The sequence below is a fragment of the Xenopus laevis genome, chromosome 4L, assembly GCF_017654675.1.
Source record: "Xenopus laevis strain J_2021 chromosome 4L, Xenopus_laevis_v10.1, whole genome shotgun sequence".
In the NCBI taxonomy this organism is placed as follows: domain Eukaryota; kingdom Metazoa; phylum Chordata; class Amphibia; order Anura; family Pipidae; genus Xenopus; species Xenopus laevis.
The window spans coordinates 92,732,842-92,749,738 of NC_054377.1; the positions used below are offsets into that span (position 1 = coordinate 92,732,842).

Sequence of the window (16,897 nt, forward strand, 5' to 3'; positions counted from 1 at the left end):
TAGAGAAAAGACAAACTTCATGTTTAATGATTGTCATTAAATGCCATTTACAGCAACAATCTATTGTGAATTATCAAATCTACATTATTATTAATAATAATAATAATAATAATAATAATAATGAGGAACAATGCAGATACATTTACAATTTTTCTATTTGCCCATTTACATCCCCACTTTGGTTACTCATGACTTTTATTAATTATCACATACAGAGAACATTGATAAGAAGTCTGGGTTAAGGCAGTTGATAAAGCAAAACATTCGCTAGCATTTAAGCGAATGTAATCAGCTGTATGAATATGTATTTAAGAGTTTTAAGCCATAGCAACCAAAATATTTTTGTTTTTGTTGGCACAACTGAAGTTGGAAGATAAGATTGGATTGCTGACTGGTTGGTACAGGTTACAACTATATTTATAAAGTCATACCTGTTTAGTGAACGCCCACACTAAGAGCAGAGTAAAATATCCATGAGGAGATATGTTCAATATGTTCAACAAAATTTCAGGTTTAACAAACCGCTAATAAAAAGTGCAGCTATCAAAATACACAGTGCACGGATACCAAATATATTTTTTACATGTACCTCTGGTCTGGTTACCCCATAAGCAAGGCCACACAAGTGATTAGTGGATGGCTACTTGACCCATCTTATAAATAGGTTTCATACATTTATATAGGCCAAATCACAAACTATAGGGAGCGTGAGGCATTGGTTTACATGTTTGCTCTATGTCAGTGTTGAGGCAGAGTCTGTATAGTAATATCTGTCAAAATACTTCCTACAGACAGCACAATACAAACAAACTCTCTCTACTGACTCTACTTTCTCTAGTTGTGAGAAAAGCAGGTGCATAAAAATGCTGGAAATAAATAATAGAGATACTTTTCTGTTTTGCCCAACAGGGTTGAATGGTTCTTATTTAATAACTTGCAGTCCTTTGTGTGGCTCTGCCTCAAATATATAGTAATTTGAAAAAGACATATGGGAGTGGCAGCAATTAGTGTTATTAGTGCTATGTGCAAGAAAGGACTAGCACACAACCTTGTTTGTAGCTCAGCATTTAATTTAATTAGTGTTTTAGTGCAATTAATTTTTTTTCCCGTAGATCTTTAAATATCAATTATCAAACCTCTTCTCTTACAGATTTGTCTTCTTCTGGTAAGGTAAAATTAGGGTTATTGCCTTATGTCACACATTTGTTCCATGGATGATGTAAAAGGATTATAAACCATATCCTATGAATTGTCTTTTTGCCCAGTGATTATAAATAAAATTATAAATAAATAATGCCCTTAAACCAAGTAGTCCACCACTGTTAGACTTGAGACAGCAACTATGAAATCAATAGATCACTGTCTACAAATTAATAGCATTTCACTTCCCTCCAAACAAGCAGAACTCATTTTGGGCCCATGATTGAAATAGATACCTGGAAAATAACCAAAAACAGTGGCTTCTGTCAATCTAAATAACAATATTGTGTTTGCTTACGGTGTACCCCAAAGTTGTACATTTGTTTTGGCATCCAAGTATCAGTTCAGATTCTCTGCAGGTCACTTCCTACTGCTTGAATTCATCATTGCAGACTGCATCATCAGCTGTATTTTTTGGAGCTTGCTCAGTCCAAGGACTTTATAGACTTCACATGCTCCATGCTCAGGGTACCAAAGGCGGCAAACTAATAAATGCATTCAAAGACAAAAGCACTTGCTAAAGCCAGGACTGGGATGCCGACGTGTAGAGTCACCAAAGATCTGGTCAATATCCTTCGTTATTCATGTCCTTTCAATGAAGACATAATTAATATTAGAGCTGCCTTGTCCTTAATATTGTTAAAACAGTCCTTACAAATGCTTATTCCTAATACATATTGTATGCATAATCTGTAGCACTTCCTCCAAAAAGCAAGATTATGGTAAGCACAGGTGGAAGTAGTCATATAATCTACCCTTCAAAATGTCTTATAACCTTTTATGAATTTCCAAGCAACAAAGTACTACTCTCTCCTCCTAAGATAGATGGGGTGGCCCAAAAATTCGAGTTTTTGAGTTGATTTTTTTGGTCAAAATTCAGATTTTCGGGATTTATTATACCCACGACCCTGGGAATATCTTGAATCTGAAAATACACCATCTAAGGTCATGTAAGAGTCAAGGGTAGAGGTCCCTTGAACCATTTAAGGATGTTAATAGCCTTTATGATGTTCAGAGGGTTTTGCCTGAAAACACGTTCAATTCGAACAATTTGAGTTTTTTTCCACTGAAAACTCGATCAATCCTAATTGTCGGGTTGTTTCTTTCAATTTTTTTTAATTTGAAACCATTTGAGTTGTAAAGGTATATAGAATTCAACCTTTGATAAATAACCCCCTAAGTGGATTTTGGTGTGAAAATGCATACTCTCATGTTTCTGTACTAAAATCCACTCCATATGGGTTATTTATCAAAGGTCAAATTTTATAGTTGTGTAAGCTTTTTTAGACCTCGGATGAACTCACAACTCGAATAGTTTCTAATTTAAGAAAAAACTTGAATGGGAAAAATTGGAATCGGCGAGTTAAGGGTTAACAACCTGAAAAGTCAAATTGATTGAGTTTTCGGCGAAAATAAAAAAAATCACTCAAATTGATCAAAACCCTCAGAAAAAAACTCAGACATCATTAACATCTTCAAATGGTTCAAGTGACCTCTACCTGACCTCAACAGGTTTTAGGTGTATTTTCTGATTTAAGCTATTTCTAGGGTCTGGGTGTAATAACTCTCGAAAAATTTGAGGTTTTTTTTTTTAATGAAAATTTTTTAACCCGAAAAAAACTTTTTGACTCAAAAAACCTCGAAAACTCAAATTTTTCATGGAAAACACAACTTGAACCTTAATAAATCTGCCCCCATATACAGTATGTCGGTGACATTGCTATAACAACTTCTGACAGAAGGAAAAAATGGCCATTTCTAAAGTGAGCTGCAGTATCCCAAGCAGCTTGCACAGATGAAGCCAAAATCATTGGTTAGATAACATACCTAATTAGTGAGTGTGCACGATTTCTCTTGTTGCATTAATAGAGTCCCTAGTGTGGGTTGAATAGTTTTCCTCTGGAGGATCAAAAAAATACTCCTAAAAAAAAAAAAATTATAAATACAAAGAGCTCAGGATGAAACCTGGTGAGAGAGGCAGCTATAAAATCATGCAGTTAAATTAATAAAGAGAAGTTGTCACTGCTAACTCTATGTTTTTTTTTGTCACTATACACATGGACAATCTCAAGGCTACAACTCCATCTCCAAAGACCTTAATGTTTCTGTGTCCATTGTACAGAGTTATGAAGAAGTTAGAGACCCATGGTACTGTAGCCAATCTCCCTGGACTTTGACACAAGAGACAAAGTGGTCAAAGATTGCAGAGAATGTTCGAATTGTAGTTAAGAACTTCAATCAACTGCTGGGCAGATTCAAGCTTAACTTCAATTAAAACACGTCCCCAACTTAATCAAGGGAGTTCTGTGCCAGGGACCAAGCAAACCCCACTGTTAACAGAGAAATAAAAGAAAGTCTCACTATAGTTCACAACAATTCTTCTTGGCTAATGTCATGATGATAGATGAATCATAATTAATAGCTTTTTGGTAAATCAAAACATCTCTTTGTTATGAGAATGTTAGCCCTAGAAAACCACATATGTTTCAAACTTCTTTGAAGATATCAAAATTCGTAAACATTTTTTTATTACAATAGCAGATAGATATATATATATATATATATATATATATATATATATATATATATATATATATATATACACACATATACAAAGTTTCTTTTTTCAGTATGATCAAAATTAAATTTTAATTTTCGCAATAGTTTTCCTTTAAAAAGTTACTTAGAGTAGGTCCATCTATAAAATGATAAACGATAAAGGTAAACGTTACTTTAAGGGTAAGGACACACTGGACGATTTGTCGCCAACGTTTTTAAAAAGTAAATCGCGGCGACAAGACGATCGTCTTTTTTGAAAAGACGATTCACAGCGGCTATTGGCACAGAGCGATTTGTATCCCATTACTCTGTGCGGTACGTGCTCCACCCAAACCGGAAACGGTTTGTGCTTCCCGCTGTAACCTGGCGTCTTTACGTGCTTGCGTTCTTGCGCCATTGCGTTCGCATTGTAATTTGAATACAATTGCTGCTACTTATCTGTATGTGTGTGCGTGTCTAGGAGATTTCAGTGCTTTTCTAAGTACATGCTATTTCTGATAAATCGCTCGGAAAAGGGTCTCAGTGCGTTTTGGAGCTACAGGCGATTCACAAACGCGCTGTGGGCACAGGAGCTGGCGTCTTTCATTTGGTTTTGTTCAGAGACAAAACAAGCGATATGTCACCGTGATTTGCTTTTTAAAAACGTTGGCGACAAATCGTCCAGTGTGTCCTTACCCAAAGGGTTAGTTCACACGAGGAAATTTGGGGAGATTTAGTCACCTGGCGACAATCTCCCCGAACTACATTCACGTGTCTTCCCATCCGTTATACTGAAAAGTTGATTGCGCTAATTCATACGCGGCACTTCGTTTTCCGAAGTCGACCGAAGACACGCAAAGGCAGTTTGGGGAGATTGTTGCCCAGAAGGTAGAGGCAATTAGTCGCCAGGCAACTAAATCTCCCCGAATCTCCTCGTGTGGACTAACCCTTAAGATGCCCTGTGCAACAGTGTTAATAGAAGGAACAACTTAAAGGACAAGGTTAAAACAATCATTGACCTACCACAAAGCCAACTGCCAACAAGGCATGGAGAAGCATGATGACCACTAGGGTGGTGACAGCAATCTTGCGGTTTTCTTCACGCACAGCTGGCCAGAAAGTTAGCATAAGGACGGCCCCAGATAGGCTCATTGCAAGAGCCATAAGTACCCAGCGCAAAATCTCAGCATGGATAATCCACAAAATCTACAAACAGTAAATTATTCTTTATAAATACAAACAGGCAGGATTTTGTGGAAAGGATTACCCAAATAACAGAATAAAAATATATTTACAGGAAAGGCTGTAAAGAGGGGTATAAGAAAATACTACATTGTAAAAGATTAGCTCAAATGGAAATGGGGTATATTTATTAAAAGGTGAAACAGAGCTCACTAGGTTTCCAGAGGGAAATTCCAGTGCTCTCTGTTCAGTTATTGGCATACTTACGATGTGATCTCCCACTCTCTCACTTTCGCCCCTAAAATCCAAAATGAACAGAAAATGGTTTGATTCCCCTCTTGCAACCTGCGGCAAACTCTATTTCACCTTTTGATAAATATGACCCGAAATGTGCCATGGGAAATCCAGCAACCCCAAGAAATGTGTTTCACAATCTTGGGAAGCTGCTTACCTATACAATATGGGCATTTGTCTTAAATTATGGTTGCACAACAATATCTGCAAATGTGACTATTGTCAGTGTTTTATCACCCCAGCTTTGAAAACAAAAAAAAAAAACAATGCAGCAACATACAACTTTATAATCATTACAAATAAGATACAATCATAGATCTGAAAATAAAAACTCATAGACTCTCAACTTTGGTGAGGTACAACTAAATGGTCTGCTTTTGTACAATAAGGCTACACATGTGAATGGTCAAATTACAACTGTCCATCTGCTTCTGTTCTGCCACATACATATAGCCTCATAAATACAGTGTATCAGATTATTGATCATTTTCATTTTTGCAGTATAATTTAACCAGATACTGGTCAGCCAGTTTATCAGAAAATATGACAGAAAACTAGGACCAGCTAAAACCGTATAACTTACTATATCTAATGAAATTGGCTTTGGTTAGTATACATTAAAAACTCCTATGTTTAGACTGCTGTAAGGAAAAGGAAAGCCTGCCAATGAGCTCTCAGAAAGTTATCACCCAATCCTAGCTAAACTCTAAAGTTTAGCCTGGACCTGCATAATATATATATATTGGAAAGAGTATTCCAATATATAGATAGATAGATAGATAGATAGATAGATAGATAGATAGATAGATAGATAGATATTGGAATACTCTTTCAATGGGATTATCAAACCTGCCTAATAGATATCTGGACAGACAGGTCCTCCTTTGGGTTCCATACACAGACCGATAAACTGGTGACTCAGTTTGGAGTACCAGCAAAAGTCATGAACTTTTACAGGCCTGGTATGGCTTTACTCCCCAATGTGTATTGTATGCAGTGAGAAAGGATTTAGACAATTATTTTCCAACCTGAAACAAATCGTGCCTAGCCATAAGTACCAAGTGATTAACAGGTCTAACTTTTTCAACCAAACCCCAACCCTAACCTACTACTTCCCAACCTGCACCCAACCCAGCTAAAGTCCTCTTCTACTTTATCACTCACACCAGACCAGACTCAACTTGCTAATCACTGCAATACTGCTGTGATAAGCGAGGGATGATAAATCGACGACTAACTGTTACACATATCATTAAATGACCAGATGTTCCAGCTGCAAGAACCATAATCTGCACATTGCAGGTAGGATCACCATCAACTGTCATCTCTGTAATGTTTTTTTTATTATTGTTGTTACATGCAGGACACACTCACAGAAGTGGGGATATAGATGAAGAGTGAGTATCCATAAACACACACAATCTCCAGGAAAGAGTAGGACACCATGCTCATCACTTTACTTTGTCTCCATGTTAGGAATCCCCAGAGAGCCAGAGGCACCAACCAGGCATAGGCATAGATTGCAGTGGCAGCAATTGATACTGAAATGAACATTAACAGAGACTTGCTTAATCATATGGGACTGAGGTGTATGATATTGGTAATAATGAAAAGGCACAGAGCAAGAATAATTTCTTTTAGAAGTGGCAAATTCTAAAGTACTTTTAAGAAAGGACTAATTGGCAATTTCAGTATATGAAGATAAAGGAAATTTGAATATGTCAATGTAATAGGGATGAACCGAATCCACTATTTTTGGAGGATTCAGCTGAATACCGAACCAAAACTGAACTTTAATTTACATATGCAAATCAGGGCAAGGAAGACTGGAAGAGAAGCTTTTTTTACTTCCTTGTTTGTGTGATGAAAAGTCACATGATTTTAAAGCTTTTGATTCAGTATGGCCAGGCACATTGATTCAGCCGAATCAAAAATTTAAAAATGCAGAATCCTGGCTGAATACCAAACCAAATCCTTTATGTAGCACATCCCTAGACTGTAATGTTGTCGCTTTTACATTTATAGGAACCTGAAATTGTGTTTAAATGATAAAAAATACTGTACTAGCCACTTCTGTCTCATATCACTTACCTTTCCTAAACTCTGGTACATAGTGGTACTTGGGCTTGCCCTGGTGAAGGAGAAAGTTGGATAGATTCCCACTTATGGTTATGGTGAAAATCAGTGTAGCACAAATCCAAAATGGACCTTAGAAAAATAGAGAGAACATATCAAACATAATGCAGAGAAGTCAAAGGCATAAAAAGCATTAGGGTGATTGGGCCTTTATACATCTGCACTGGCGCCAGCCATATTTATGTACTTGTTTAGCAAAGTCTATCACAGACTGATAATGTTATGAATCTTGGACCAGGATTTAGATCTAAATTCATTCAGTGAGTGCCAGAGAAAAGGGATTCAACAATCACTGAAGTTCTGGGTCAAGACAGGTAAATCAGGAATGTTTGGCACTTGGTACTTACCATACAAGTCTGGATTGCTTCGCACGTACAACCTTATAAAATTTCTTCCTGGTATTGGTAATACTGAACCTTTAATTCTATTAAGGACCTGTTGGAATACGTCAAATTGTGAAATCAATCCTAAAACACACTAATTAAAATGTACCATTTATCTCAATGGAAATTTCCCATATCTTAGAAGCAGTATTAGGCCATAGACCAAGTTGTATTGGCTGGTGTCATGGTACCAGAATGTTATTACTTACCTGTAAAGTGTCAATGTCAAAGAATGTCTGATAGTATTCAAATGTCCAAAAAGGGACTTGCTTTTTCTGTCCCCCAAGTAACTGTGAAAAATAGAAACACAAAGGTTTTTTTCATATATATAAATCACCATAAATTATATTCTACAATAACTTTTATTCAATAATTAAAATCACATACAGTAATGAGTTTAAGACACAAAGGGGGAAATGTAATAAAATTTGCAAAGAGAACAAATTTGAGCACAAATAAGAATAAAAATGTGCATGTCACAATGTAATATTCTTATTAGGTTTTTATTGCATTGCGAATCTTAATTGCGCATTGTGAACCTTCAAGACGTGCTTGAAGGTGGTGTAAACTCTTGGAGTAAACATACATTTTTCAGCAAGAAATTTATTACATACACTGCGCACTAGCCCAAACTATAAAATTTACAATTGCTATCTTACTGTTGTGTGAGGGGCAAAGGGTTCACAAAACGTTCATAATGTGAACATTTATTTGCATGAGGAAAATGTTTCCGTTAGTGACCTTTATTCTTGGTCAGGGTGCAAAGTTTAAAAAAGGTGCATTCTGCTATGTATTTTGAACTTTGCACTTTGCCTTGCACCTTGAAAAACTGCCACAGTGGCCTGTCCCACCCCTGTGAAGACATCCCTGCCCATAATCAACAGTGCTGTATTCACGAGAGGCGGGAATAGACATGTAGATCACTTCCTGTCAGGCTCTGCTGGGGTTTGATCCTGCGACCTCCTGGCAGCTGGCAAGCTCTAATTTCCTTTTCACATTGATCACTGGGTTAACTATCTTACCTCAGCATCCTTATTGGTGGATTAGGTCAGCCAATCAGGGCTGACCATGCCCTATGTAAGGCCAACCCTCCTTACTGCCGGTGCCTGAGCATTGGCATACTTTGAGAACTGAGGCACAGTCCCTAGCACTGGTTTCCCCGATCTTGCCTTCCCTGTCCTGTTCGCTGCTCCTGGTTATTGCCCTTCCTGTTCTGCTCTAGTCCTCCTGCTCCAGTCTTCCTGTTTTGCCTCCTTCTCTGATTCTTCTCTTTCCCTGTCCTTGCCTTGTTCACCCTTGTTCAACTCCTGTCTGCTGTGGTCAGTCCTGTTCCTGTCCAGCTCTGCCTAATACTGGTCTTTGCCCTCTCCGTCCTGTCCTGCTCTGCCTTGTCTAGTTCTTCATCCACTCCAACCTTATTCAGCTTGACCCTGATTCTATGACCCTTTTCACCCTGTTCCTGCCCGCACTGTATTAGCTCTTGCCTGCAAGACTCGCCTTCCTTCCTCTGCCTCCTCAGCACCCCCATCTATCCCTGACACATCCCTTTCACACTATTGCACACCCTATTTACTTTTGCACTTTAGTTCAAGGTCTCATTAAATAACTACACAAGACAAAACTTCAGTTATGTATCTTCAACACATACCACCCAATAATTATGCTCAAACAATACATACAGTACAACCTATTTACAATGCTATGTAAGTACCTTTCAAACACAAAATGTATTCTAAAAGCACAACGCCCAACAACAAAATTCACAAATACAACAAAAGCAAAATTTACAAGTTTATCTACTATCTAGAATCTACTAATGTATTTGGATTAATTTGTGTATACAAAACAAAAATCTAACTAAATTGGTCTTGATGCACAAATTTACAGTATTAGACATGTAAGCATGAATGCTATACTTTGTGATATAAGCCCCACCCTATGCTCACCACTACCACTACCACTTTGTGACCAGTTAGCTTTGTTTAGCAGGAAAAAGATAAATAATACAAATGAAAATTTATATTTTAATAAAAGGTCACTGCAAAAGCTTCTTCTAATCTAAAACATTTAAGTTTTTTAACAACAATGAATAGGGGAGTTTGGACTATAGGGGAAGGAAATTAATATTATTATTTTAGAAATATCAAAAGTTGAACAGAGATAATAAAGATAACATAAATGTACAATTAATCATAACACTTTATACAAACGTTGGACAACGTTCAGAACATTTCAAAAAGTAAAAAAATTATACTGAAAAACAGTATTAGAGCTCACTCTTTTAAAATCACCACAAATGTAGTAACCCTACTTTGTCTACCAGCCCCAACCCGTCCCTTTACCACCAGCACCAAACCCTAACCCCTGCCCCGCCCAGCTCTGAAAATCACTGGATGGGCGGGGCATGCAGGCATGAGTCTATCAAAAGTGCCAGCTGAAGCTGGAAGCCAGCACAGTAAGGTTGCGTGTGGGGAAAGCAAAGGGAAGAGCTCAAGCCGAACCCATGACCCTAAATCTAGTGAATAAGTCTGTCCGTCCATGGGTTTCAGGCTGGTCCACATATCACTAATACCTACATGTAGGATTTGTGCTAAAGTCAGTTATTTAGTTACTGTCAATGACTCCACAGAGACAGACGCTGAGAGGGGGATACTGAAAATAAATGTAATTATTTCATAAACAGTACAGATTTTTTAATTGATATATTTAGAAAGTTTTTTTTTAAGTGTGATAAAGCTTTTATTAAATTTTCATTTTGCAATAGTTCCCCTTTAATATGTGTAGGAGAGTGAGGTGCTACAGGTTGACCAGCTGGGTTTGATTAGGCTCAGGTGGCTAATCAGTAGTCCTTAAAACCCAGGCTGTCTCGCATAATCTCTAACTGGGAGAGACACACAGAGAGGGTCTGGGATCCTATGTGCCTGTACACACACACACACACACACACACACACACGGACACACACGGACACTCACGGGAAGGTCTGTAATTGTAATGTCTTTTTGTTGTTATTGACCTTATACTGCTGCTGCAAGTGATTTTTGTTGTCTGGAAAGAAAAATTGCCTTTATTTTGTACCTGTTTGGTGCTGGCTGAAATAAAAGCCAATTTTTCTTTAAAATCCTTTTTGCTGTCCTGACCCTTACTCTGTGGGAACCTGTCATAATATGATAGTGTAAAATCCTCTGTTGACATTTTGTCGTTTTTTGTAGTTCATAGAAGTTTAGATAAGATGACCACCAACCTCTGTTTTATCAGAGACTTCACTAGACATAAAATGGTCATCCTCCCGAGATCTGTTGCCCCTTTGATTTTTTCCTCTGCCTTCTGGTTCACCGAAACTTACTGTGGTTGCATCACGGTTGGCAGCTAGCAAACTTGCTGCATCATCAAACTCTGAAAAAATCAAAAAATACAGATGCTGTTTATACAGATTTATTTTTCATTAGATTATGTATGTTTACTTGGGCATTTATTTGTCACACTTTCTTGTGTTGCAACTAACACCTATAGCCTTACCTGTAAATTTGAAGTCATCTGAGGAAGCCATTTCAGTTTGAAACAGTGGTCCTTTGGGTGCAACTTCTACATCACCAATAAAATGGAAAGCAATGTGAAAACTATGCAGACAATGGGATAGTTTACCAACATATGCATCAGTGTATTTTGGCAATCCACGTTGAATATTAAGGAGGCCAGCCAGGCCAGGTTTTAAGAGGCTCTATTTAAGGGGAAGTCTGCTTTCGCATTTCATCCAGGAGCACTTAAGACTGAACACACAGGAAATGTAACAGTTATTTAAATCTACTGAGCACCAAGTCTCTAATGCTCAGAATACCCCCAAAAATCTCTCTGGAAATGTAAATAAACAAAGGACAGTAGTCAGTAGTACAGGTGGTTTCTCAGTGAGAAATCATATTTTAAAATCAGAATCATGCATGTATCAGTTAATTATTGCAACCTCTTTATGAGTTATGTTCATGGGTATTATTACACAGTAGAGCGTGTAATATGGCAAAACTAAGAATTCCCTTTAAAACTTGAAACATTTTTATGAAAGAGAGAATCTTTTGGTTGTATTACACAAATATACAAACTGATTGTCAGCTTCATGCTTTCCAGGAGCACAGAACTTTATCATGCAATTACAAATATAAACATGTACAGTAGATAAAAGATAGACTACAAAGAGTGGTGGTAAATGGAACATTTTCTAATTGGACCAGTGTTGTTAGTGGAGTACCGCAGGGCTCTGTACTAGGCCCCTTGCTTTTCAACTTGTTTATTAATGACCTGGAGGTGGGCATTGAAAGTACTGTTTCTATTTTTGCAGATGGTACTAAATTGTGCAGAACTATAGGTTCCATGCAGGATGCTGCCACTTTGCAGAGTGATTTGTCTAAGTTGGAAAACTGGGCAGCAAACTGGAAAATGAGGTTCAATGTTGATAAATGCAAGGTTATGCACTTTGGCAAAAATAATATAAATGCAAGTTATACACTAAATGGCAGTGTGTTGGGAGTTTCCTTAAATGAGAAGGATCAAGGGGTTTTTGAAGATAACAAGTTGTCTTAATTCTCTTTATAGGTCCCTGGTAAGGCCTCATCTGGAGTATGCAGTGCAGTTTAGGGACTCCAGCCCTTAAGAGGGATATAAATGAGCTGGAGAGAGTGCAGAGACGTGCAACTAAATTGGTGTGAAAGACTTAAATTATGAGGGTAGATTGTCAAGGTTGGGGTTGTTTTCTCTGGAAAAAAGGCGCTTGCGAGGGGACATGATTACACTTTACAAGTACATTAGAGGACATTATAGACAAATAGCAGGGGACCTTTTTACCCATAAAGTGGATCACCGTACCAGAGGCCACCCCTTTAGACTAGAGACTAGAAGAAAAGAACTTTCATTTGAAGCAACGTAGGGGGTTCTTCACAGTCAGGACAGTGAGGTTGTGGAATGCACTGCCGGGTGATGTTGTGATGGCTGATTCAGTTAATGCCTTTAAGAATGGCTTGGATGATTTTTTGGACAGACATAATATCAAAGGCTATTGTGATACTAAGCTCTATAGTTAGTATAGGTATGGGTACATAGAATTTAATTAAAAGTAGAGAGGGTTGAACTTGATGGACTTTGTCTTTTTTCAACCCAATTTAACTATGTAACTATAAACAAAGGACAAAATAATGGCTTTGTTGGCAACCCGTAGTACAGGTGGTTTCTTTGCACACAGTTTCTGGCTGTGGTTATAAATAGGGGTTGTCTGGTTTTTAATTTATTTTTAAGCAACGTTGTTTTATTTTTTGTATCAATTTCTTCTCTCTAGTGCCACTGACTTCCTCAGAATTAAAGGCAATTAAAGCCATTGCCAACTTCTGTCACTGACATAAAAAAAATCCTACACCAGAGACATAAACATTTTTACATTAATATTTTAATAAAAACTGTAAAAATAAAATAGAAACTGTAAATATATTTTATTTATATATTGGGCCCTCCAAGGTATTTTTATGAACCCTTGTCTGTGGATCCCAAAGACTGCTGTGTATTACATCATTTAGATATAATCCAGCCCATGAACATATGTCATCTAACTGACCCCCTATATTAGTTTGACAGTGCGGATTAAAATAGGACTATGGTTATTCTGCATATAAATACAAGCATGCACTGTGCAGAGTAGTAGTGTAAAAGGCCAAATCTGGCCTGACTAATGTATTATAATTTGTAAAGAAAGTCATTTTAGGGTTCCTATTCCTAAAGATGTTTGCATGGGGCTCAATAAGTTCTAACTGTTCATCTGCATGAATGGCTGATACAATGTGCAAACAAAACATTAATTTAGTATTTGGACAGAAATGTAAACTTTGAAGAACCTTATGAGCACACAGTGAAATGGAAAGCACTGGGCTGTGGGGTGAGTCTTGCATTACAAATTCTGGAAACACTGTATATGAGCTGAGAAGCTGGAGTTCCTGTTACACAGCAAAAATGATCATTTTGAGTTACTAAAAGTCTCTGTTTGACATGATGTAAAATATACCATTCATAGATAGATAGATAGATAGATAGATAGATAGATAGATAGATAGATAACTGAAACTCACGGAGCAGAAGAAGGATGCAGAGTGGATATCCTACCTCCACGTATAACAATGCATACGGACAGCCCAGCAGAAGCACAGAGCACACGTCACCCACTCCTCAGTGTCACGTGATGGAATTGTTGCCGGAAGTCTGTAGAGCTTGACACAGGCAGCTGATTGCTCTTACATTTCTGAAGATGCTGTTGAAGTGGGGTGGCAGGCTACACAAAGAGAATTTTGTTTTCTTTTTAATTGCTCAATCTTTATATGGAGCGAAGGCAACTAGCAGTGAATGTGGATAGGGGGCAGGTTGACAGGCGTGCTGGAAGAGGAGGGTGGGACCAGGCAGCAAATCTACCCACCCCCATCCATTAGGGATTTGGAGCCAATAGCCAGGGGTGTGTGAGAATGAGAAATAAGGGTGGGGGTTGGGGATTATATGCTGCTGTGCTGCCTGTTTGAATTGGCTGTAATCTTTTGTTGTTGCCAAAAGCATTTTTCCCTCAAGAGCAAGTGACCCATCTCCCCATAAAGGTGTGTTGATTCTCTGCCTTTCTCTTGACAGTGCAGGTCTCTTTGTGGCAGCTGCAACCTGACACAATCTAATCACTTAATGGTGTGTGTGTGTGTGTATATGTATGGGAGAACTTGTTTTGGACGCCTCTATTTATTCTGGCTCCAATGTATTGTCAGGCTTGGATTGGACAAAGGCCCTGGCCTAGGGCAGCAAGATTTTAGGGGTGACATGCTGCCTAGCCACAGCTTTAAGGAGCACTGGAAACAGGGTCATCACTTCAGGTCTAATTTTTAAAACCAGCCAAAGCCAACTACAAAACCAGACCATAACTAGCCACGAGGCACTTCAAAAGTAGCCCCAAAATAGCACAATATGTGCAGTGAAAAAAATATATATGTGTGAAAATACGCCTTTTTCAAATTTTCACTGTTTCACACATTTCTCCATGAAGCAAAATAGGGCAGATTCGCCCATAACCAGGGGCATAACTAAAGAGGGGGGCCCACCAGGTATAGGGACCCCATGAGGCCTAATACATATACAGTTTGAATAAATATTTTTAAAACCGGTCCACCTCTAGACATTTTAGTGGCCAGCAGATTTTTGCCCGAAAATTGTCTGAAATTGAGGAGACTCACCAGAAAATGTGTGTATGCTTGAGAGTGATGTCGGACAGAGCCCAAAATCTGGTAACTTCTACACAAGTCAGTGCATGCTGGGAATTGTTGTCTTACATTGAACTTGGCAGTTGACAAATTGTTAAACAAAAACTACATTACCCAACATGCATTGGGAGACACAGGCTTGGCATATTAGGGCAAGAAAAAACTTTGGCCGGTTTCCAAAATACAAACCAGCCAAAGGCCCAAAAAGTAGCCCAAATCCTTACCTTGGATATGTTGTACTTTCAAACCCTGCCAGGGCTTTAAATTAGTAGCCCAATTTGACTGGAAACACGCCAACCTGGTAACCCTGACTGGAAACACATACTCCTGTGGGGTGTGGCCTGTGTATTGTCTGACCTCCTCTGTATTTATTCTGTAAGAAGGGAGGATTTATTGCATGAATAGCACTTCCCATTAGGTCTCTTATGTTCTGGCTTAGTTTCCCTATTGAATGGCAGTTCTGTTTGGGTTTGCCAGCACTGTTTCTAAAGTATCCAGTGGCGTAACTGGCAACGGATTGGGCAGGTAAAACTGGGAAAGAGCCGTGGTGCACGCAGTGTTACCAAAAGTTTTTGAGTGTAATGACATCATGGGAAGTGCAGGGGCATAACTACAGAGGAAGCAGACCCTGTGGCTGCAGGATTGGCCCAGGAGGTAAAGGGGCCCCATGAGGCCCTAATTCATATACAGTTTCAATAAATATTGGCAAAGCATGTCAACTTTAGCCATTTTGGGTGCCTGAAATATAATTTTCTGTGGGTCCCAGTTATATCTAGTTAAGCCACTCTGCAGAAGTGCCCAGTGGAGAGGAAGCAGACCGTGCTTCTTTGAGCGCTCTTGGTACTACACTGGAAGAGCCCAATGACATCACTAAACTCTTGAGGTAAATGGGTACACTAAAATACACTGCACTGGAGAACTGCAAAAAGTCAAGAGAATGCATTAACAAGGGGGAGGAGGTCAAAATCGGGTAACTACTGAAAAAATAGGGGGAGTTGACAGCTCAGAATTGGGCCCACAGGAAATTCAAGTTGACTTATTCTGTCAAGATATATTCAAACTGCACATGAAGTTTACAGGACCACCTACATTGCAGGCTCCCCTGCAACTGCAGGGTCTACTTTCTCTGTACTTATGCCCCCAAAAGTATTCCAATAGGTTTTGAAGTATAATGCATTTATTAACTATAAATATATAGTATATATATAAGACAGCGACTGGTCAGCCATTTACACAATGACCACCAACCTCTGTTTTATCAGAGACACCTTGGGTGCCTTTATATAAATATACGGCCGTGTTTTCCAGGATTCATAATATAAGACTTACCGAAGTGTAATACTTTCCATTTCAGCAATGCAAATGAGACACAGCAATCAATTATTACATAGTGAATAAAGTACCCCCTTTTGTAAAATATAAGGATATTATAAGTTACCAAGGAGTTTCATGACCATATAAAAACACGAGGCCGAAGGCCGAGTGTTTTTATACAGGTCATGGAACTCCGAGGTAACTTCTAATATCCTCATATTTTACAACTGGGGGTACTTTATTTATTATAATACACAAATTTCAATGAGTCATGTGACAGAAATGACATCAGAACTCTCCGTTTATAACTGATGACATCAGAACTCACCGTTTATAAGGATATAATTTACAGGATATTCATGGCTTTTGTGTATTATATATTAATATTGACTTGAATCAATATGAATAACATATATTTACAAATAATGGACCTTCAGGTCTGAAGATTGATGCACAATCTACAGAGAACTTCAAGTTTTCATCAGGGCTGAGTAATGTAGAAGTAGCTATTTCTAGGGGCTCTAATTTGCAGGAAGTTTTAATAATATCAATTGTTTTTGTATTGGGAATCTCCGATCCACCTAG

At 38.2% G+C, this 16,897-nt stretch overlaps 2 protein-coding genes across 5 annotated transcripts in view; one reads left to right on the top strand and one right to left on the bottom strand.

The window, feature by feature from the left end:
• LOC108714333 (protein YIPF1) lies at nucleotides 1-15,333 on the bottom strand. 4 transcript variants are annotated; one of them, XM_041590477.1, is made up of 11 exons: nucleotides 15,223-15,333; nucleotides 13,838-14,037; nucleotides 11,253-11,318; nucleotides 10,978-11,129; nucleotides 7,943-8,023; nucleotides 7,698-7,785; nucleotides 7,306-7,422; nucleotides 6,589-6,755; nucleotides 4,762-4,944; nucleotides 3,028-3,121; nucleotides 1-1,789 (listed from the first exon to the last, which is right to left on the bottom strand). In XM_041590477.1, exons 3-10 carry the CDS (start codon nucleotides 11,281-11,283, stop codon nucleotides 3,032-3,034), a joined length of 909 nt encoding a protein of 302 aa, XP_041446411.1. In that variant the 5' UTR covers nucleotides 11,284-11,318; nucleotides 13,838-14,037; nucleotides 15,223-15,333; the 3' UTR covers nucleotides 1-1,789; nucleotides 3,028-3,031. The 4 variants fall into 4 exon arrangements, with proteins under 4 accessions (XP_041446411.1, XP_041446410.1, XP_018113944.1 ...); XM_041590476.1 differs by lacking the exon at nucleotides 15,223-15,333 and adding an exon at nucleotides 14,972-15,060; XM_018258455.2 differs by lacking the exon at nucleotides 15,223-15,333 and having other exon boundaries at nucleotides 13,872-14,101.
• The window catches only part of dio1.L (deiodinase, iodothyronine type 1 L homeolog), a 19,054-nt gene continuing 16,495 nt past the window's right edge, over nucleotides 14,339-16,897 (top strand). Inside the window, exon 1 of the mRNA NM_001353559.1 lies at nucleotides 14,339-14,350. The gene's annotated coding sequence lies outside the window, so the exon portion shown is untranslated. The remainder of the gene's footprint in view (nucleotides 14,351-16,897) is intronic.